Source organism: Pavona decussata, unplaced genomic scaffold (assembly GCF_977016875.1).
Source record: "Pavona decussata unplaced genomic scaffold, jaPavDecu1.1 SCAFFOLD_21, whole genome shotgun sequence".
Taxonomy (NCBI): domain Eukaryota; kingdom Metazoa; phylum Cnidaria; class Anthozoa; order Scleractinia; family Agariciidae; genus Pavona; species Pavona decussata.
This window is the reverse complement of record NW_028145444.1, coordinates 2,422,253-2,446,101: the sequence shown is the minus strand read 5'-3', so window position 1 is coordinate 2,446,101 and position 23,849 is coordinate 2,422,253. Positions and strand designations below refer to the sequence as shown.

Genomic DNA, 23,849 nt, shown 5'->3' with positions numbered 1-23,849 from the left:
CCTTGGCTCGAGTTCGGGCCCTACAAAGCAACTTGAGCGGCAAAAACTCCTTTCCTGACATGACGAGAAACTAGTTCTCGATCCAGATCCCAAATTGCGCGGCTGGAGTCCAAAAAAAGTTTTGTTGGTTAGGAGTACTTTAAGGTAGTTACGTTTTTACGTTGCAGTTTAGTTCATCATCATCATCATCATCATCATCATCATCATCATCATAAAACCTAACAGCCATTAGGCACATACTGAGAAAGTCATATCTTTTTGCGAAAGTCGTCCCTTTGCTAACAAGTTTTTAGAACTTTTCTGTGCGTTTTTATGAAACTTGAAACAAACAGCAAGAAATACGGTACTAAGTGAATCAGTCATATTTTCACATAGGATCACTGCAATCAAATAGTATATACGTTATTTTGAAACTTTCGAATACAGGGGACCACATGACGCACAAATAAACTGTTCTGAATACGTTGCCGGATCTCTTGTAGTAGAAATGCAGGTGCCAGACGTCACTTTACGAGTAAATAAACCAAAAGGATTGCAGGTGTGGCACTACGAAAAAGGACTTCAGTATTTATTTGGACTGATATTTCAACTAGTGCCAAAGTTCACCGTGAAGATTGTCCTAGTGTCAGCCCTGCAATCAGTTTGGTATAGTTACACGTAATTTGCTTTTCCACGTCAGTTTTCATGACCGGGTTTTTGGGGTTTTCCTACGCTAAGAATTATGGGTAAATGTACTCAAGTTGCCATCTTTTTCGATACGGTTGGGTTAAAATATCTTAAACATAGGTTGGGTTAAAATATCTTAAACATTTGCTTCTGTGGTGTATTTTCTGTAGGGGGGAGTCATAGCTAGGTTTGGTAAAGTTAAAATTTAATTACAGTTAACTCTCTCGTAAGCGACCACCCTTGGTGCACGACAAAGTGATCGCTTACGGGAGGTGGTCGCTTAATACGGGAAAGATCAACAAAATAAGCGTAATTTTACCTTAGCAGCTAAATTAGGCAAATAGAAACTAATTTATTTGATTTTTTCACATTTATTCATTCTTCTGATGAAACTTTGTATAACATTTCGGAACAGATCTGTCCCGTTTACCTACAGATCTAATTATAGCCATCTTCTCTGTCTGTAAACTGTTATTATCTGTCAGCAGTCCGGAGTAGCGTCATTGAAAATTGAACTTTTGTCACTTCTAAGTAATTATTTACTAACAATCATACGTGGTTATGTTCGGTGTTCGCTTACCGGAAACAGAAAACAAAAGAATATGTGTAATTTCTGGCCTAAAAAGTGGTCGCGGTCTCTTAAGAAATTGAGTGGTGGTCGCTTACAAGAGAGCTCTTGAAACAGTATTTAACTGAGAAACAAAACGGTTGTTTAAGAAGTGGTCGCTTACGAGAAGTGGTCGCTATGAGAGAGTTGACTGTACTAGGGAGCAGGGACGGCGCGAACTCGCGTCGCACCAATGTGGCCCGGGTTCGATTCCTGGACTCGGCGTCATATGGGGTTGAGTTTCTTGATGGTTCTCGTCCTTGCTCCGAGAGGTTTTTCTCCGGGGTCTCCGGTTTTCCGGAATTCCAAATTTATTAATTCCCCTCTCCTCAAAAATCAACATTCCCAAAATTCCAAGGCCTGGTACATAATGTAAACACGCGCGTGGTCGCAACCACACATGGGATGATGGGATATTCGGCGGCCATTTTTTTGTTTGAGTGAGAGTTCTTATAGTATTTTACGTCGGTTTTTACCTTCTTGATGGAATTTTCTTCGCTCTGAGATATTTTATCGAACACTGACTCGTTATATGATATTTTAGCAGGATTCATTTCTGTTTTCAAGCGGAAGGCTGTTTCTGTTACTGGTGTAATTCACGTCACACTGAAGCAGTATTTACATACGCGAAGGGAAAATTGAAACCGTTTTACTTAACGAACTCTTGAACAAAGAACGATTTTGCAAGGAAGCTTCGAGGGTAGGACGTTACTACTACCACTGGATTACCTATGGTATTTTTCTTAATCTTTAAACCGAGAACATAAATTTTAGAAAGTTACTTTGGTTGGACGATACAACCAGCCCACGTGTGAAATGAGCTCTGTTGCTGTACAAGTGATGCCCTCGCCGGCAACGACTTTCTCCAAAGACTCGCTTATCGCCAACAAACTGGCTTCGGATCTTGATGCAAAACTCGTGTCTTCATCTAAAAAAGTTCTGCTACAACGGATAGAGTTCAAGCCTGCTTCAAAACCCGACGAACAGTACGAAAACTTGAAAAAGAAATACGTTCCTTTGAATTCCCAGTCTTCTGGATATAAGCTTACAAACGGGGCCCAGCCGTTGCGATCTCCAGCACGAAGAGACTCAAATGATGATTTGCCTTCACCAAAGGTTGTTTTATTTCCTGTGGAAAAAGTTGAGTTAAACTGGAAGCAGGTTCGCAGGGTAGGCCCTGGTTTAAATAACATGGGTAACACTTGCTTTCTGAACTCTGTGCTCCAAGTGTTAACCTACACTGCACCTTTGGTGAATTATCTGGCATCTAAAGCGCACACTGAGAAATGTAAGTTTTATTATGATTTATTGAATTGTTTACTTATACTTGAAACTGTCTGATACAAAAAATTATACTTGCAGTTAATTGATTCTCATTGTCAATGTTTACATTTGCATGGACGTTAAATCCATATGATCGTCAATGATTGTTATCTACCAAAACTTGGTCATCTTATGGAAAGACAAAGGACGATCCTCAATGATTGATGATAGTAATCTGTCCTTTATTAATATTATTATGTTGCCTAGCTACACTGTGTAACCCAATTGGTTTCGGTACACTTGACGTTTTGACATTGTGAAATTAGACAACTGCCGATAGTTTAAGGTCCTACAAAGAATCTTAGAAACTTAATTCCCCCACCCTCCCTAAACAATGTTGAAGTTGATAAAATGTACAAGATTTTCGAGACATGTCTGACTCCTGACTCTCAACATTGTTTGGGGTGGGGGGAGGGGAAAAGTTTCATGTTTTTTAGTTTAAAAAGGTCCAAGTGTCCCGAACGTTTTGGCCAGGATGTAGGTTATTATATTAAAACTTGGTGATTTTGTGGAATCGTTGGTGATCAGTAGCAAATTTGATTGCCACCATGCCTAGAATAGAGCCATGCTTTGCTCTCAATAATTAGCCAGTATTCTAGCAGCATGATGGATTTTTGAATCAACTGGAAGCCTGGTTGAGAGTGATGTGTTTGGCAGTAAATAATACAAGTCCAGCAGAGCATTACCAGTGTTAAATTTGATCTTATTTCAGGGTTTAACAAGAAGGGTGTCCAAATGACCTTGGATGCCCACTTTTTGGAACAAAAAAACCATTCTTTTATAAATTGTTTAGCAGACATGTCTCTCAAATTTCTGGCTAAAAGTATGAATATGTAATTTGGGGCAGGCACTTGAAGACAGTTCAGTTGTAGTTGTAACCTGGCGGGGTATACTCAAGTACAGGGTCACCGTGAATACTAGATAGATAGCTTTATTAAGAAGTAAAAGCTTTGCAGCCCCCGGGCCGGCTGAAATACGCCTTACTCTACAAAGGAACTAAAGATTATCTATAAATATATGACAAATATATAGTGATAGGGATAACTTGGCAGGGGGGGGGGGGGGGTGGGTGGGTCTACTCAGGCATATTACTGACAGAGTTGTGTAAGGACCTTTCCTAAATTTAAAATGTTAAGTGATTGGGGACTTATTAAATGAAAAATACTGAAATAATTGCAGTCAGGAATGGACGTAATGTGATCTTAAATGTGTACTACTCTGACTTGATAAGCGTTTGCTTATTTGTCATTTTTTTAAACCAACGAAGGCTGAAGATTTTCGGCCCAAACGTCTTTCATTAGTTTTTGATAAACGTTTTATTTTTAATGTTTTTACAAGTCAGAGTCGTACACATTTAAGATTAGATTGAGGATTTATTTGAGGTTGAAATTTTGTGGTGGCCTTTTCTGGGGGTGGATGAATTTTGGCGCACAGGGCCTGCTTCTTTTATAATCTTGTGTAGAGAAGAATGGACTTTTTGGGTCACGTTCTGGACCCTCGGACTGGTTACTGGTCAGTTCGCTACATTGCATTTTAGTATTTGCTCTTACATTCAGTCTGGTATGGTTTGAATTTATCCTTGGTTTAAATTTTATTTTCCATTGTTCTTGGGTATGATATGGAAATGTATCATAATGAGTTTGAAACAATGGAAGAGACAATTTAAACCAAGGATAAAATTGAACCACAACAACTCTATGTCACACATGACCAGTATTTCTGAGAATGATATCAACATATGAATTTCTCCTTGTAATGTCCAGCATTTGAATGGAATCTTGAAGATTTCCCTGGAAATCTTTCAGAAAGAGACACATTAAGTTTAAAAAATTGAAATTACTTGGGAAACAATAATTGTTATTTTTAAAATACTTAAAATCCTGTAATGCAAAGAAAAATTCATAGTTTTATACTATTACTTGGTTAATAAGAATCACCTCTATATGATAATAATGCAAAATAAATAAAATTATTAATTTGCTTTTGTTTCAGGTCGATCAGTTGGTTTTTGTATGCTGTGTGAGCTGCAGAAACATATTGTGAGGAGTTTTAGTCATCATCAAGGAGAAGCCATCAAACCTATGGCAATCATCCAGAAACTTAAATGTAAGTTTGTGTAGAATGATTAGTTAGCCTTGCAGACTAGTACCCTGATCCTGAGGTCCTAGTTGTTGACATAATATGTATAATAGGGAACTTTTGTATCATAAACAGTAACGATGGCAACGCCAATGAAACCGTCACTTGAAAAGATCAATTCATTTCATTTGTGTTACTTTGCGATTATTATTTCAAATTGTTTAACCAGAAACCAAATTTATAGGAGTGGTGTTCAAGTTTAAGAAAGACAATGAAAAATTAACCCGTTGTGTTTTTATGTTCTTCACTAAACCTTGAATGTGGTCATTTCACATTGTTTTGTGGAGGATGACTAAGAAATCTCAATGTACCAAAATTTAAAATGCACTTTTGTTCGTTAAAACCATCGTTTTGCAGTGTTGTGTGTTGTCTTGCCATCACTGTCGTTGTTGCCTAAGTTTTCTAATATTGAAGAGTTTTTACATCTCTAAACACAGGAAAACATGTGTTTGGAACTCCACTTCTTAGTTCTATCAGTACAATTGGCCACAGAGCTATGAAAAGAAAACACAGTTATGCCCTGTTGTCGGTCATCCTTTTCCTGGGGAAAAGTGCAAGATTTTCCCGACAGCAAGAGTTGAGCCTGCAGGAAGTCATCGATATCCCTTGGTGGATAGGAATACCTGCAAGGATTGCAAAGCACTTTTTACAATAACTGTCAAAGTTTCCGTGTGCTGATTGGCTCGTAGCTATTGTCTATAAGAGTACTGACAATGAAAATGACGTCAGATGTAATTTGCATGTGTTTTTTGAAGGGAAATAAAGCGAAATCTGTTTATACTTTTTCCATCTTATTGTAAAAAAACAAATCAATGGCAGATTTCTATGGTCAAGGTATACTCTCATGGACCATAAAATGACATCATAAAATGTTCAGAACTTGGTAGTTCCACATGACTTTTGAACATTTTATGATGTCATTGCGTTCGACATAGAAAGAACGCATTCCTAATATAGATTGGAGTTGAGATTGTATAGGACAATCAATGTTGACTGCTCTCTCACGCGGGGAAAAATTAAGAAAAACCTCTGGGACCAGGGTATGTTGACTGCGGTGAATGAATGGATCTTGGGACATGTATCTGGCATCCCCCGCAGATTTTGCAGGGGCGGATGACATCATTACCAACTTGGCAAAGGAGAGAGAACCTGGAATTGAGATCATCGAATGCACTCCCTAATCTTTGATTATTACTAGTTTAAGGGTCTATAAGAGTACAGGCCATAGAAAACTGCTGTTGATTTGTTAGCTAGCCAATATAGATGTTAATGTCATAGAGATTCATGAAGTAACTCATGACTTCCTTCTGGTATAAAGATCGCATCTCCGTGAGAGGGCCATTAGCAAAGACAATGCAGAGTGTAACTTATTGACATTTTTTTTTCTCTTATAGTTATTGCAAAACATTTAAGATTTGGCCATCAGGAAGATGCACATGAATTCTTAAGATACGTGATTGATGGCATGCAGAAGAGCTGTCTGGCAGCTGAAGGATTTACGGAAAAGTGAGTGATCTTTGTTGAACTTCTTCTTGCATTGTCCACATTATTATTGTGTTTGTTGTTGGTTCAATGACATTTATGATAACCCATTACACCATTCCATTTCATCAAAAGAATAACAAATAAAGTTCTTATCAATGTTGCTGTAGTTAAGTTCACAAAGTTACAAAAATCGATTCACTTTTCATTTATTTGATACCGTTGATTTAAACCTCCATGTATCAGCCATTTCTCTACATTAGCCATATTTTGTAGGTGCCAATTCATCATTTTATTACTCTTATTGAAACCACTCCATAGCATAATGCGCCACATGTAATAAATGCTGACCTGCACGTGACTGTGTGCTTGAAAAGAGTCTCAACTCAAATCCAGTGTGTGTTGTTGAATGCATTTTATCCTTCCTTGTTTCAAGTGTTTAGTTTTACATTTTTTGTTTTCATTGTTTCTGTTCTGATAATAGACTTGATAGAATGTCTAAACAGACCACAATGGTGCACCAGGTGTTTGGAGGATATTACAGAAGTCAAGGTAGGAAAAAGACATTTTGACACTGGTGCTGACAGTGCAGGGTTTATCCTACGGTGCAGCATTGTGAGACTGCTGCAAATGAAAATGTTGCACAAGATTTGTGCCAGCACTGCAAACACATCACACATACCTCACCAACTGAGGTTATGTTATCAGATAGGATTGATATGAAAATAATAATTTATCAAAAAGTGTCAAAAATGGTTTTGAAAGAAACACAGACGTTTTGGGTATATAACCCTTCTTCAGTGTGGAACAAACCATTGAAATACGCTCACGGTAATGTTACATTGTTTTGCATGAAAATTTGAGATAGTTTATCGCGGACCCCTTGAATGAAAAAAGGATCTCTAGTTTCTAGTAAAAATACACCCTTGTTGTGGAAATTATTCTGTCTTACTGTAGCATAATTGAAATTCACATCCTTTGCTAACATGTCTTGGCATCTTGACTGTTTTACATTTAAGTGGTTTAGGTTTGTTTTAGTCCAGTCCTCTCCCACATCCCCTCCCCATGTCGGCCCATTTTATGTCTTTCATTTCTAAACTGTGTACATGTATGTTCAAGGGTTTATGGATACGTATTTGTGGTTTTTCTTTTGCTGTTAGTTCAGTGCTTAAAGTGCAAGAACAATTCCAACACATTTGATCCGCTAATGGATATCATGTTGGATATCAAGGTAAGAGATTTCAAGCCAGCCTGTTCAACTGTAGCTATACTACTGCAGAGAGCATAAATTATGCTGTAAAACTTACTTTTTATTGATTTAAATCTCATTTTTTGTAGCATGCACCTTCTGTTGAAAAAGCACTTCAAAGATCTGTCAAGCAGGAGTTGTTGGATGGAGACAACCTTTATATGTGTCCAAGGTTTGGTTCAATCCATTGGTTTTAATTAATCCCAATGATCTTTTAGTGTTTGGGCCTGAAACAGCACAAGACAGTCATTTTTTTTGTTAAGTATTTGACTAGCAGCAACCTAGTAGGGTCCCCAATAGGTTTTTCGGGATCCAGGATTTGGCTTTTTTAAAGGTCGGTATTTGGGGTTGTAGCAGAAAAGAGCGACGATATTCGGGATTAGAATTAGCGATTTTACAAACTCCGGGGTGCGGGAAATGTTACTCTAAAGAAACGAGATCCGGGAAGTCAGGTGTCAACAGGAGCCATAATCAGGATTATGTCGAACATATACAATGAAAATCTAGCTGTCACCATCCCGATCGAGAGAAAAAATTAGCGAGTGATAAGAAAACCTCCATTAGGTAAATTCGGTAGTTTCCTTCATGATAAAAATCAAAAGGTCAACAGAGAGATCACACCACATTTTGATCAAAAAGGAAAATCTCTCAGAAACGTTCTCACGAAAGCACTTAATTAAGAAGTCTAAGGTACATTAAGTAACCAGTGGGAGTCGTGTTTGGCCTGTCACCTTTTCAAAGATCTGTTGCAGTCCGACGCTGTGGTACATTAGTAGCAATGCTCTTCAGACTTTGATGGCCATTATCCTTGACTGAAACGTGTTCCAAGGATCAACGTGATAAGAAAGGCACCCATCACCATTCAATTGAGAGAAAAAAGAAAAAAAAAGGAAAAAGAACAAGCTCTAAAAAGAAATTGCCAACTGACTTATTGACTGACGTGATTCGCAGGACACTTTGAAAACGTTTTAAATGGACTATGTCGTCGTTATGGTGGAAAGAAATAGAAGAAATAATCTTACAACTAATTTCTCGGTGACCAAAAAGCAGTGCTAAGATCAGTGCTCAGATTTGCAGTGGGAATTTACATCCAACTGAAAAAGCCGAGGTAAGGGGCTTAAAACAAATTATGACCTGACCGGGATCGGGATTGGACTAAAACAGCGGTCAGGATTACGGGATTGAGGGAAAATTTTGTCCAGGATGGCGGGATTGAAGAACACCCTCACCTAGTGGTTCCGTAGTTATTTGTTTGTACCCTTTTCCATGCAATGGCATGTATCTTCTTTTAAGGACCTAGGATCACACTTGAAAATGTTCAAGATACAGTTTCTATTGAAGAGTGTTGTTTATTTTCAAATGTCAGTCGCCCTGATTGCTGCCCAGTTCTTGTGTTTGAAATAATTCCTAAATTGATGATTTTTAAAATTCTCTTTGCCTGTGTGTTTGTCACTGTATTGATGAGGTTGGGAGAAGCTTGACATTTATCACTCTCCTTTCAGGTGTAAAAGGAAAGTTCCCGCTCACAAACAGTTCCTAATACACCATGCTCCAAACATCTTAACGTTACAACTGAAGAGGTATGGAAACAGTGGTAATTTTCAATGATCCTTTATGTGGTTTTAATTCTGATAATAGGAAACTTACACAACCAAGATGTCAAGCATTGCCAAAATTGAAAATACAAGTTCACATATTTACAACAACAATGTCATGATTATACGAACTCATTCAACTTGAACAATGTGGCCGAACTATCCAGGATCTAAATTGGTAGCAACAGTGTATAAATTAAGATCTGAGCATGATTATAAATTATTTTTAATCATGCTCTCACTTTCTCCACATAAAATGTTAAATTTAGCCATTTGACACTGTTTGCATTGGTTTTCCTCATTGTACCCATTGTTTTGTGGCACTCTTGTTGCCTTTTCCAATTTTTATTTCACTTGGTGGCTGAAACAAAACCCGGAAAGGCATCTTCTCCAGCAGGCTATTGTTGTCGCTGTCATTGTTGCTTTAATAATTTCCCCAATATTGACTGTGAAACAATAATTTTAAATGACCAGTGAGGAAATCTTCTCTAAATTGGTCAACACACAGTATAATAAATTTATTCATTAAACAGTGTTATGTTTGTAGTATAGTTTAATATCTCTACAATATGCTATTTTACTTGTGAAATGTTTGTGGCTAGTCTGATGCGGTGTTTTGTCTTGGCCAAGAGACACTTCAGAGACGAGACGAGACGAAACGCCGCGTCAGACTAGCCACGAACAGTTCACAAGTATTTGACAATTTTTCAATTCTTTATTTTATATGCCGTTTCACTGAATAAAATTCAGAACATTATTTTGATCTAGCTAATTTACACATTGTAAGTGCTTTGTCTTGATATTTTACATACGTAGTATCAGACAAAGAGTTACCTGGTGGTAATTTTGTCACAAAACCACAATTGTGTAATTATTTTCTATTTGTTTGTTTGTATTCTGTCAGGTTTGATTACAATCAGATTTTTGGTGGGAAAATATCAAAGCATGTTGAATACACAGAACATCTGAACTTGAGGCCATATATGACTTCCCAGGTATGAAATAATGTGGTATACTGTGGTTGCACGTACAGTTCCAGACCATTTCCACCATTCTTCTAAAATTGGTCAGTTTTTTATAATAACTAAAGTTTATATTTTTTTAGAATAAAATTAAATTCACATGGCACACAGCCCCAATACCATACCTGCCATCCCCTGGAGTACAAAAATCTGGAGGCATCTAGAAATCTTCTGACTTCAGGGGCACCCAAAGAGTAAAACTTTTATCTGTTCTGCACTCCCAGCAGAACCATATCGGCAACAGCGAAGAGCCTCAGTGGGGGGGGGGGGGATCCATTAGTTTATTTCAGACCAATAACAATACTGGTTAGATATATATCAATTTGGCTGCTCTGTTTTACTTTTTCTGATCGAGAACACCTCAAATAAGAACACAGAACACTGTTTTATTTACCTTTTTAACATCTCGAAAATAACGACATGAATTAAAATATTTGAAAAAGGCCTCGGTAGGTATTTCCCGGGAGATTTGGTGCTCTAACTGGGAGACCAGGCGCTTTGATGAAATGCTTGGAGACTCCCTGGAAAACCAGGAGAGTTGGCAAGTCTGCAATACTATTTTCCCAGCTCTGTTTTTCAGTCATTAGCAACACCTGGCAGCACCATTGTGAACTTATCCCTGTTTTTCTCAAATTTCTCTTTAATAGGGCCCCCCTGTAAAGTATCGTTTGTATGCAGTACTGGTTCACTCTGGCTACTCTTCAAACTCGGGTCATTACTACTCCTACATCAGAGCTTCTAATGGCATTTGGTGCCAGATGAATGACTCTATTGTAAGTACAATGTTTACAGTTAAATGTTTTGTATTTCATAATTTTACTTATGAAACAGCAAACTACTTGGGGAGCACGGATGACACAGTGGTGAGAGCACTCACCTCCCACCAATGTGGCCTGGCTTCGATTCCCAGACTCTGCATCATATGTGGTTTGAGTTTGTTGGCCAGATACCTATTTTGTATAATTGAATGTACTTTGTTTATTTCCTACCAGGTTCGCCAAGTTTCTCTGAAAGCTGTGCTTTCCCAACAGGCTTATTTGTTGTTTTATACCAAAGTTGCATCTTCTAAACCAGACTTGAAGGTACATTTTTTTCAATAATTTTGTACTTCTGCAACTGAACATTTTTACGAAAGAGTTGATTTAAAACCTTAGGATGGGATTTTGACAGGTCGTCAATTCAGTTGCCACAGTAATAATGAAAAAATCAACAAAGGGCTGTCAGGATATAATTTCAGCAATTATATACAAAGCCCCATATTATCATAACCAATAGCAATCAAATTGAATATGATTTAAGAAAATTTATATTTTGACTGCTGAGTGGTCCTCAATTGACTAATACCAATCTTTGTCTCCCATTCAATTATTAATTTTAAATAACTAGCACTTACCGGGTATAAATAATATTTAGATAACAGTTGATATTGGTTCACTGACTGATTTCCAACCATTGATTGGTCATTTCAAGGTCTGTGGGATAATTTTTTTCACCTCAATTGAGGTACTGCATGTCTAAAGCTGTAGTTCATAGTAGTGATTAACATGTAAATACTTCTTGTAGTATTACATGTATAATATCATAGGTGACAAATTACTCCTTAATTTTGGTGCGAAATTGCAGCGTTAATTTATAATTTCATATGTGAAATTACAAAATTGCTATGGCAACGTTTCCTATATCTCAGTGCCAAGATGGCGTCCAGGTTAAAAGATGTTAGGAATGAAAGAAGTTATGGCATTAAAAGACGCTACAGAAAACCTAAATACGCGAAAGATCACAATTAACTGGTTGAGGGTTTTTTGAGAACTGGTATGATGAAAATGGCCTTGAGAAAAACCCTGAGACGGTTCGTCCTGAGCAGTTGGATAAAGTATTCGAGCGGTTTTTTGCCTGTGTGTGTAAACAAGACAGAATGGACCACGATTGTGAATGTAATTTGTCACCCGTGATATTAAAAGGTATTTAAATGGTATACTCGGAAATTAGGAAATAATTTCACTTGCGTTTTGTCAAAATTTAAGTTGAAAACAAAACGCGCGTGAAATTATTTCCTTATTTCACTTGTCACCATTTGATTACATAAACTAATTTGTCAAGCAGCCAGTAACAGCAATAGATACATGAGATATTGTCTTTTTGTATCACGTTTCCTAGAACAAGGATTGAAAACATTTTCCTCATGTCAGGAATAATCCAAGCATCTGTTTTTGTCTTTTTTTCTAGTCCCCTTCAATAAACTCACCAAACCTTACATCAATGCCAAAGACACCTGTCACTTCAAAAGAACATCTACCAAAAGTCATCCAACAGAATGGTAAGATGGCCGGAAACTAAATGAAAATAAATACAGTGTATATTGTTTTAAGTGCATGATATACCGACACCATCTATATGTTTCATTTATTTTGGAAGTGCTCTTAGCTTCACCAAACTTGTTCACAGACACCAACTTAAAATAAACAATCAGAAACAAAATAATAATCCAAACTAAACATAACTGGTTAAAAATTTCTAACTGGAAGGAGGCAAATGAGCTGGCTATTTATTTACAATCATGGCTGAGGAGTCAGGACTCAGGGCCACCCAAAAACAATGGGTCAGTTATAAAAAGACAGTTTCAATGGTGTTTAACAAAACCATGTTCTAAGCCATTTTCAATTTTGCCAACAGTCATATCTAAACATTGTCTGTTGCTGATGGTAACAAGAAGGCTTGCATTCCAGACTAGAACACTATTTATCTATAGTGGAACCTCGATTTAATGAACCTCTATTCTTTGTCCTGGCCAAAGTTACAGTAAATTGTATGGAATAGAACCTCTATATAACGAACCTCGATTTAATGAATTCTTCGATACAACGAACATAATCCGGAAGCCCAAACGTAAAATCTACCTCAATATAACAAATTACAATGTCAACAGGCGACAGAATATAAACGCTGAACAAATCAACACTCTGAAAGTGTCGTTTTTTTGTAAACAAAAGCTGCGTGAAAGTGAAAATAATTGCTACTGAAAGCCACCATGCTTAATGAATTGCATCTCAAAACGCAGCACTTCTGGGTGACGAAAATTGCATTGAATTGCGTGACAGAAGTCACCTGTGTTGAAAATCAATCATTAACTATGACCTCGATATAACAAACATTTTGGTTGTTTCCCCTCAAGTTCGTTATATCGAGGTTTTCGATATCACGAACCCTCGATTTAACGAACAAATTTGGCCGGTCCCCAGCGATTTCGTTAAATCGAGGTTCCACTGTACTTAAAACAAACCACTTATAAACAGATTTGGAGGTGCTCCGGTTGTCTTAAGGTGGGGCCTAAGTTAGATTCTGTTTAAATAACTGGCCCAATTGCTCTAACTAGTGGTCAGAGCAGGACTTAGAAACCGGACTCTCCGGATTACAAGTCCAGCATCCTAACAAGTTGGCCACACCGCCTCCCTTATACCATCTAGTCAGGAGCTTTTCTTTCATTTGACCATGTACAGTATTTCTTGTGTTTGGACCCAGACAGCCAGCCAGCCAGCTTGTTGTAAGATTCTTCTCCATGTCCTCTATTTTCCACCACTTCTGAAAAATAAAATGGTGATAACTGCAGCAAAATATGTTGCGAATTTAGGTTGAGAAAAGTCTCTGTAAGCAATATTGACATAGAAGAGTAATAAGTTACCAAGTAACTACTACTAAGGGACGTAAAGGAGGTTCCTGCTCTATCAAAACCTTGTCTTTATCGTTGGCTAATCTCAAGACTTGACATTCACACAATTACATTGTATATGTTTTAGATGTTGGAACTCCTGTCAAATCAGGGATTCATTTCCACCGTACCCCAACGACAACCTCTACCATGACCAAAACATCAGCAACTCCGACAACAAAGCAAACACCATTGGCTTCGCCCTCGCAGAGAGCCAAGTTTACGTTCACTATTCCCATGAAAAACAAAGGACTAAACACAGACCAGAGCAAGACAAAGTTGGAGGCAGGAAAACTTGGAGAAAAGGATGAGAAGAGTGGAGCAAAAGACAAGTTGAGCAGTCCATCGACAGAGAATACTCACTCTGATCCCAAGTCTCCAATCGCTCCTTCTGTGAAAAAGCCCGAGACCGTTGCCAAGTCAGAGACCGCACAGCCAGAAGCCAAACCTGATGGCAATGAGAAAGAGAAACTCAAGGAGCCTTTGGTTGAGAGCTTTCCGCTAAAGAAGGAAGGAAAAGAGAAGATGAATTCTCCATCTAAGAAACCTCGCCCCCCGCCTCTGTTTATACCCAGGCCGGTGGCGCAAGGAAAGGGAACACCTCTCTCTGCGAGTAAGTTACCTGCTATGTTCAATTCTGCTGCTAGCTGGGTTTTGCAGTGAAGCAAGGTCATGCTTTTTCAGGGAATGCTTGTCCTGGCTTCACTGTAACTAACTTTCCCTCTTTGTTGCCACATTTTTGGTCTAATTATAAAGCTTGTGAATAAAGTACCATTGAAGTATAATTACCTTAGTTGTAGTATTGCTTTTCAAGACTTGACTGAATCAAGGGAACCTACTGAATAACAATAAATATGAGGTCCAATGTTGTCTATTCTGAGGGGAGATCTATAATCTCTCCTTTTTAATCTCTGAGCCAGTGCTGGTTATTATCAGTAATAATATTGGTTCTTTCTATTTGGAAGTGTTGAAGTGTTTAGCCATATTTCCTGTAACTTGCAACTTTCCTAATAACAAAACACATACACAATAAAGGTTGGAGGCTCGGTGGGACAATCATGTAAGTAATGATTTTACATGAAAAAGAAAGTTCCTCAAAAATTGCTGAAATTTTGCACGAAATAATTAAAGTGGATGATGCACAGTGACCACATCTTAATATTTACAACAAATGAGGCTTGTTATGCTGACCTGGTGTAATTGGTTTAGAACCTAGTATTCTAAACCCTTATCTATTTTTATATATTTTTGAAATAAATTAGACGCCATTTTGCAGTACTTGTTTTCTGGATGCCACAAATCACATGTTTACAATAAAATAATATTACAATCTATGTCATGTTCATTATTTTTTTTCTTACCTCGGAAGGCATTGTTGAAAATCTCTTAGCATTTCTTGTTTATACAATGACTGAACTAACTCAGAGTATAATGCCTTACAGCCAGAGCTACAACCCCATGGAAGGTAACTCCCAAGACCACTAGTGAGCCACAGTTTGGCCCCATGTCCCCTCCCCCAGCGGGAGTGTTGCCACCCCAGCAGTCGCCGTCATCAGCTATGTCAGACACTAGTAGCACCTCTAGCATGATGGGTAAAACAGGTGAATGGACAGTCACTGATAAGACTGTTCTCACACCGGGACCCAGGCTCCCAGAACGACAGCATGCTGGATGGCAAGTCTCAAGGAAGACAGATACAGACAAAGAAGATGTGAGTGAGCAGAAAGGAGAAGAAGACATGAAAGTGAATGCTGAGGAGAGTGACAGGAAAAAGAAGAAAAAGAAGCACAAAAAGGAGAAGAAAAAGAAGAAGGAAAAGAGCAAGAAAAAGTACGAGAGACTTGATGAGTCAGAGAGCGACAGCAATGAGAAGAAGAAACAAAAGAAAAAGAAGGACAAGAAAGAAAAGAAAGAAAACATCTTAGAGGAGAAGTCGAAAAGTAAAAAACTCAAGAGGAAACACAAAGCTTGCAGTGAGGATGAGGATGGAACGACAGCTAGCAAGAGACCATGTTTAGTGTCGTATGATGACAGCAGTTCCAGCTCGAGTAGTGAACGAGTCTCTAGCAGCAGAGACACCAGGAAATCAGAAGAATCTGCCTCACAAGAGTCTTCAGCTGAAACCAGAGGTGAGTAAAACTGAATCATCCTATTGATAAACATCTAGCTTCTCCTTACAGTGTCAGTAGAATGTCAAGTGGACAGGTGTTGAGAATGTAAAGTGGATCATCATCAACATTGGAATATTAGGGACCTTTAGCATCTATAATGGGAATGAGCATGTCACAAAATAATGACTTTAATAAGGAAAACAATGAAACAGTATGTGCAGGTATAGATTTTGTTCCATCTCTTTGCCATTCTCATTGATTTGTGAAATGTCTGAATTCAAACTCTAATGGAGAAATTGTTATCATGATGGTGAATGACTCATTCTCTTTCCAAATTCATGTGACATTTACATACCAATTTGGTTCCTGAATAGTATGGTCACACTGTATAAGTTGGATGAGATGGAATAATTGCGGAGTAAGTTCAAATAAGGTGCATAATTTTATATTTACATTCAATTTGATGTTTTCCTTGTCATGCCATTTTTTGTTTGCTTAAGGTCCCTATCGTGTTGTCGTAAATCCTCTGAACTGACATTAGGACTGTTCTACAATGTTTAGTTTGGAGAATAAATGTTGTGTAGAGAGAAGTGGCAAATTGTCAAACCTTTAAAAATCATCTGCAGCATCAGTCATTGATTCTGTTGCCTGCAGTTGATTTTTTGCCCTTTGCTTTCCATGGGACTTTTGTTGGACCCCCTGCTTGGAGGGTTTGAGGATGCCCAAAGATGTCCAGATTCACTCTTAAACTGGAACTGAATGAGTGGAAGCATGTTAGGATATTTTGAAACAAAATGAGATTGCTTCTCATTTGTTAAATTGTAAATGTAGTGTTGTTAGTTACATCATTGCCCGTGTACATGTACAACAAACTTAGTTTTTAGTTTAAATGAATGTCTTTGTCATATTTCAGTTCCAGTTATCTATGATGATGAAGACGATGATCAGAAGAAAAAGCGTGATGCTCGAAAGGCAACCTGGGACGGGTCACGAGATTCGTCTACTGTTACTCAGTTGCTAAGTGATGGCAAAGGTCTCCATGGATATGGCAGTTCAGGTAGGGGAATACTTGATCTACTTTAGATAGAGCGGTTTTTGATAATTGAGTGTCGTAAAGCCAAAACCAATGTAATTACTCTGGGCAATCACAACAGGTGCCAACAGCGCAATGAACCAATCAGAATTCAAAGCAAATACGTGTAACAGGCGTCAAAGGCAGGAAACACATGCGAGCAAGGCACGATTGCTTTTGGTTTTACATCTTGTTGGTTGAGAAAGTGGCACGAGTTTTGTTAACCAATCACAGAGCATAGTAATGCAAAACCAAAGCAAAAATGCAATTACTTTCGACACTCAATTGAAAACTGTTCTATGAAGGAATTAAAACTTAACAATATTTTGTTATTCTTTTTGTTTTTAATTGCTTTAAACCCAAGCATGTAAATCGATGTCAGATTATGTTCCCAAGAAGTTCCCAGTTTCTGGCCATAAGCCTTGTTGCAGTCCTTTCATGCCACGGAAACTCAATTGAGTGTGGATCATTTGACTAATATGTTTACCTTAACTTCTTCAGTAACATCATGGGAAGGAGGTGAAAACATTGTGGACAGCAGTGTTGGTGAACCAAGGAGGAAACGACAACAAAGAGACTCATGGGACGACGAATACGACAGAGGAAAGGTAAGCTGTTATCTGGCTAATAAAGGATAGGGAACAGGAAACAAGCTCCATGGTGTAAAATGTTGCAGAGGGGCTAGAACCGCGGTCATAATTTGTTGAAAAACTTGCGAGATAATTCAAATAACTCATTAATAATTCATAAGCCCATTGACCTATCAAATGGTAGCTAAAACATCATGTGCAGTGGTTTTAAAACCTGATAAAACCTCCTCCTTTATTGTTATGCGGTGTTTAATGTTTCTCTCATATGCTAATTTCCAACATTCCCAAAAGCATAATTGTTATGAACTGTCTTGACACATGCTTTTCCAAGAATATTTTTGAAGCCATTCAAAAAGTTTGCAGCACATGTTTTATCGGGTCTTAAACCACCTGGCTGCGCCTCGTGGTTTTAAATCCCCATAAAACACTGCTGCTCGTGTTTTAAACATTACATCACATTTTGACCATAATTATAGCACATACTCTCCCACCTTCAATGTTGTGTTCACAGCATGATTTTCACTACTGGATTTTTTTTTTTTTTTTTTTGAAGAAGCACTCCATGGGGTTGCACAAAAAGCTTAAATTAAAGTTTTGTCTAAACAAACTCGATATGTAACGAAGGATATGTGCATTAAATTGGGCATTGATGTGTGTTTTGTTAATGCAGGAGAAAAAAGTTAAGAAGAGTAAAGATACCAGAGAGAAACATTACAATGGTAATCTATTCCAACGAGAGCATGATAAACGGAACACAAAGCAGGTAAACAGTGTCTTTGAAACTAAACAAGCATTGGGCAAGATGTTCTGGACCAGGGTTCTTCAAAGAGTGCACAACTCTGTCCAGCGGATAATGTGTATTCCAACTAATTTTAAACAAAAATTATTCCAGGAGCACACGTTGGATATGAGATGATAGATAGCCAATGATGTGCATAGTGCCAAAGTGGCTATAAACATCTCATTATAAATCCAACAAGTGTGAGTGGAATAATTGTTTTATTAAAAACAATCAAGAAATATTCTATTTGTTAGATCTTGCTGATTTGAATTCACTTTGCAAGAACAACGAGGAGACAATTTAATAGTTGCTATTTCTTGGGCATGGTGTAATGGCTCATATACCATGGCTGCTAAGCCAATCAAATCCCTGGAATGGCATTATACAATGATGCAGTTTTTTTATAATAAAATTATTATACATGTTATCCACTGGATAGTCACTTATCCCTTGGATAAAGCTATCCACTCTCTGAACAACCAGGGCCTGGTGATTACCCTAGGTTAGGTAATCATTAGTCAGATGATGTACCATTAATGCTGGCTTACTTTTTCCCCTTTCTTTCAAATACACGCTGTCAACTCATCATTCCATGTAGCGATCATACATGTATGTGATTGTCTGAAACATTGTTTATTGAGTACATGGAAAGCATCTGTAAGGCCCTGTTAAGACGAGTTGCCCGTGCAAGGGCTCTGTGCCCTGTTGCCCAATGCAAGGAACAATCATGTTCTCGTTCATCAATTTAGCACCCACCATTTTTTTTTTTACTGTATGGTGGGGAGGCACGAGGAAAAAGCATAGACCTTATTCCAAAATGGCTACTATTTTAATATTCTTTTGTTCGTATTCAAATTAGCCCTCCTTACCTCGTTCTTAAGCTCCAAATTCAAAAGAATATTTTACCTTAAATGAGGCAAGAAGGGCTGATTTGAATGCAAACAAAAGAATATTAAAATGGAAGCCATTTTGGAATAAGATTTATGGGAACTGACAAAATCCTGTTCAGACCAGTGATCATGCCCAGGAATGGTGCCCGAGTACTAGCCTTGGAGGTAGTGCCCGTGCCCGGGCACGGTGCCAAAATTTTTTGCTTGGGCACCAACAAAAGCTATATTCAGACTAGGTGCCTGTGCTTGGTTCTTGGGGCACAGGCACCTAGTCTCAATGGGTAAGGGAACCAAGCAACTGAATTTGTGACCAGTGAAACAAAGGTTTTGCATGAATTAGATGAAGTCTTAACTGTATCAGCAGCTACTCAGAAAGAAGAGTGAAGTTGACTTCTCAATTCATGTGGAAACCAAAAATTCACTTGTGGGGCTTCTTTCTGTCTAGTGGATCATTTTTTGTTTTGTTTTTGTTTACAGGGCTTCAAGGATCGCTTTTCTCGGCAGTTGTCAAAAAACCATCACTCACATCATAGCCACTTTAAATCGCATTCCTCAAGGAAGCACCGCAGATTCTCCAATTAAAAGGGAAAGGAACGACACCACAACAAGTCTGCTCATGATACTAACATACAGATTCTTCTCACATTCTATATCCATTTGTATAATACTTGTAAGTTTGTGATCCCATACCTGACATTTGGGTATTGTATATTACAGTCGAACCTCTTTATTACGGACACCAAGGGGACAGGGATAAGTGTACGCATTACAAGGGTGTCCGTTTTAGAGAGGTAGGCTTTATATGGATTTCGGTCTCTCAGGGACCAAGGGAACTGTCCGTAATAGAGAGGTGTCCGTATTATAGAGGTGTCCGTAAGGAGAGGTTCCACTGTATTTCAGTCTCTGGGTAAATTAAGATGAAGATTTTTACAAGAAGAACATTTCAACTGAAAAAAAGGCTAGAACTTTATAACACCCATACAAAAAGGTTTGAGGGGATTTCAAAGCTGATCTTGTGTCATATTGTGCAAATAAGAAAAGTGTGGGCACTTTGATTTGACTATTGTATTTTAATATTTATTGCACACCAATCAATCAGATGCTAAAACACAACCACAGCAAATAATTAGCCTTGCTGCATGTAATTTGTCTTGAATGTGATTGGTTGTTCTATATATATAAACAGAGTTAACATTTCAGAAATACGTCAAGTGTTGAAACTTTCCAGGTTCGCCCTGTAAAAGCATTTTAAAGTTTTTTTTATGCTGAAGACAGCTGTTCAACAATGACATCTGAGCTAAATCACATAGCAGATTTTGGACTCGATACACACTGTTCAAAATAATTTCCAAGTTGGCTGCTTCGCAACCTGTCCAGTTTGCCTGTGCATCTAGGAAGGGAGAAGGGAATCAAAATAACAATAAAGAGAGTAAGGTTCCCCTGCCCCACCCCCATCCCTCAGAAACACGTAGACGTGTTCTTATTATTTTCCTTTCATTTTGTCCCTCCCATCCCCATTTGTCCCTGCTTGCTGTCTTTTGAAAGAATGGTATCTGTGATACTAGTAATTTTATCCTTTTATTCACTTTCAACTATGAAAGCAACTTTTCAGCACTATACCTTAAAGTGTATATGACAGATTTTTTTTTTATTTGCTTGATCGAATTTTCTTGTTCTCATATGAAAATCGAAAAAAATAAATTTGCTATCGATTTTTCTTCCCCTCGTTTGAGGCGGTCAAAGACATGAAATTTCACTTCCGGGTGTGTATAAAACCGCGCAAGGCGGGAGACTAGGGATAGTGGACCTGTGACGTCAATACAAGAACGCCACTTTCGCGGATTCTCTCTCATTGATTGTTTTGCTTTTAAAAAATTTAGGAGGAACTACAGCTTTGTTTTGCTCTTCCAGTTTTAAAGTAATATGAGTATAATTTCCACTCACTGGTTAAGGGGATGGAGGTCACGTGATTTGTTAGTGCAAGGGGACTACTGACCCCCCTTTGGCGTTGTATCAGTATCTTGGGTGGGAGGGGTGGGAAAGAAAATGCTGTTTGTTTGAAGGTAACCTGTGCTGTAGGGAACTTTAAGTTGTTAGAGAAATGAGTTGCTGTATTTATCATTTTAAGAGAGGTGGATTTGGAAGTTTAACAAAGGATATTGTAAAACTTATTTCAAAAACTAGTTTGATTGTTTGAAGGGAAATGACTTATGACAAAATGCTGGCATTTTATCAACATTATTGGGAGTTTGAAGTGAAAGGGAATTTTGTCGTAGATAATATTATTACTAGTTTCTTTGTAAATATCCAAGTGAAGTCTTCACCAGAATTGCAAAGTTTACTAAGGTAACTTTTTGAACAGTGATATTCACTGCACTTTTATAATAAATTCTGAATTCTATATGTCGTCAACTTATATTGTCCCACTTTACACATTGTGCAAGTGTGTAACCTTTGGTAGATAAGCATCTTATCGGGGGGAGGGGAGGGGTGTACAACTGGTGTCTAAATCCTTTAGACATGTGGTTTAAATTTGTTCAGACCACTTTCCTTTTTAACTCGTGAATGCGCGCATGCGCAATGAACGAGTTGTCGCGATGTGGGGTTTTTGTCACTTGGTGGGTTTTGTAGAGTGTAGTTTGATGCGAGTACTTCATTCACGAGTTGGCTCACAAGAGCCTTTGATTTATTTTTCCTTTGTATCAGCTTGTGGTTATGAATTTGCGACAAAGGAAGCTAGGAATTAAACTGGTCTGAAAATTTTCAAACCACAACAGGTAATTTTTTTACGTTACGTTGAGATGAGAAGTCTTTAATAAATGTATAAATGAATTTTGAATACAATTTTGTGATTTAGTTCGACTAGCTTATTGATCTGTTTGATTGACTAATAAAGTGTAAAACACCCAAATCGAGCCCACCCACATTATTAGGGAATTTCTTGGAAAAAAAATAATAGGGAGAAATTTGGATAATGACGTCACCTAAACCGTCGCTTCACTCAATTCACAAAAGGACATTAATCTACCATCCTCAGCCGCTGTGGGTTTTTATATTTTCAATTTCTAAACAGATCTTTTGATGATTTGCAAACAAGTTCTTTAGCGGAAGATTATCTTGAAGCTGGTCTGATGCTGCAACTCCAGTGTAACAGGAAAATCGAAGGAAATTAACAAAAACAGTAGGGAGATTTAAGCTTAGTATCATGTTTACGGCAAACGTGAGATTCACTTTTTTATGTTTTCTTGAAAAATTAGTACATAGTGCAAAATAATTCTGACCTTTGATGCTAACACAAAACTACTCATTTTTTACTGAGAAACTGACAGCAGCGAGGGGCAAATACAGGGTAAACAAAGTCGAGTGGTCATCTGTCTTTAATACAGCTTTTGCTCATTTACATCGGGTTCGACCCACGAAAAGTTGAAAAGTTCGACGTTTGAACCGAGCCTTACACTGTAAACACTTTTGTTTATTTGTTTGTTTTTTTAACAAGGAATAAAAGGCAAATTTCAGGAATAACTTGCAGAATCATATGGCGTACTTAAAAGAATACAGAAATAGAATAATGGCCAAAAAGGGGGAAAGGCTTAAGGCGGGGGTCTACATGAAAGCCGTTTTCACGCCGCTTAAAATCGGTTCAACGGAAATATCTCGTTCGCATTTCAAGCAATACAAAAACCCTATAATCATTACACAAATCAATGTTTTGGGGTGTTTTGAAAATTTTGGGGTGATTTTTAGGTATATTTGGGAGGAGATAGTTTTTCTTTAAAAGAGTAGTAAAATTAAGAGAAATTAGAAATATTGAAGATTTAGTGAAGTTTTAGAATTAGAATTTGTAGTTAATAATTAATAGACGGATACCAAGTTAGTCCACTAGCAACCTGGGGTGCTCTTGCGTGGGTACCAACTCTCTGTTAGTGTTCCAAAAATCATTTTCTTTCTTCTATCCCTTCCTTGAACCTCTGAAAATTCCATCCAAATTCATATGTACCCCCACCTTAACCAAATATAAAGTGCACCATCCAGGTGGCTTTCTGCCAACAATTCAGTATAAAAAGAGATACTGACCTTTCTACTTCCCGTTTTCTCGGTGTCATACCCTCCTACTACCTTGTACGTTTGCTGAAATATTGGCGCATTTTGTTGGCTGTATCGTAAGGTCTCGAAGTTCCCAAGAACCTCAAAGAAAAATGACGCATTTCTATTTTGATTTTTGTCCCAGTCAAGAGCATCCTCGGAGACCCAGCGGCAGATAGTTAGTTCGGGAGGAAGTCAAAACGGGTCAGTTTACAAGAACGAACGAACCTGAACGTTGGACTTACCCGTTTTTGACTTCCCCCTGACTTAACTTTCTACTTCTGAGCCTCCGAGGATGGGTCTGGTGCAACCTATCAAGCCGTTGTCCGACCTGGTCCTGTAATCTAAAAGCCTGCACCTGTCGTCATATACCTTATTCGTACTAATTTTCGCGGGCACTTAATTTTGCGAATTTGGAACACAAATATTTCGCGAGCATTAATTTTCGCGATTTTGCAAAAAAATGAAAAATTTAGGGCATTCAATTTCGCGAAAATTGACAAAAGACGGACTTAGGAAACCGTTTTTTATTG

At 37.9% G+C, this 23,849-nt stretch overlaps 1 protein-coding gene across 1 annotated transcript; it reads left to right on the top strand.

Annotated features, from left to right (window-relative positions):
* Positions 1-1,686: 1,686 nt before the first annotated feature.
* LOC146486204 (uncharacterized) lies at positions 1,687-22,089 on the top strand. The gene is made up of 17 exons (XM_085099176.1): positions 1,687-2,561; positions 4,589-4,702; positions 6,130-6,241; positions 6,702-6,769; positions 7,378-7,448; positions 7,556-7,638; positions 8,969-9,046; positions 9,966-10,056; positions 10,731-10,856; positions 11,076-11,165; positions 12,310-12,400; positions 13,878-14,402; positions 15,232-15,918; positions 16,814-16,957; positions 17,474-17,580; positions 18,233-18,325; positions 19,711-22,089. The coding sequence occupies exons 1-17, from the start codon at positions 2,090-2,092 to the stop codon at positions 19,813-19,815; spliced, it is 3,057 nt and encodes a 1,018-aa protein (XP_084955302.1). The 5' UTR covers positions 1,687-2,089; the 3' UTR covers positions 19,816-22,089.
* Positions 22,090-23,849: the final 1,760 nt, after the last annotated feature.

Excerpts from the sequence above, each read along its gene's own strand:
- LOC146486204 (XM_085099176.1), top strand. The coding sequence starts at position 2,090 with ATGAGCTCTGTTGCTGTACAAGTGATGCCCTCGCCGGCAACGACTTTC. Across the intron at positions 10,857-11,075 it reads GCCAGATGAATGACTCTATT|GTTCGCCAAGTTTCTCTGAA; the intron begins GTAAGTACAATG and ends ATTTCCTACCAG. Across the intron at positions 16,958-17,473 it reads CCATGGATATGGCAGTTCAG|TAACATCATGGGAAGGAGGT; the intron begins GTAGGGGAATAC and ends TAACTTCTTCAG.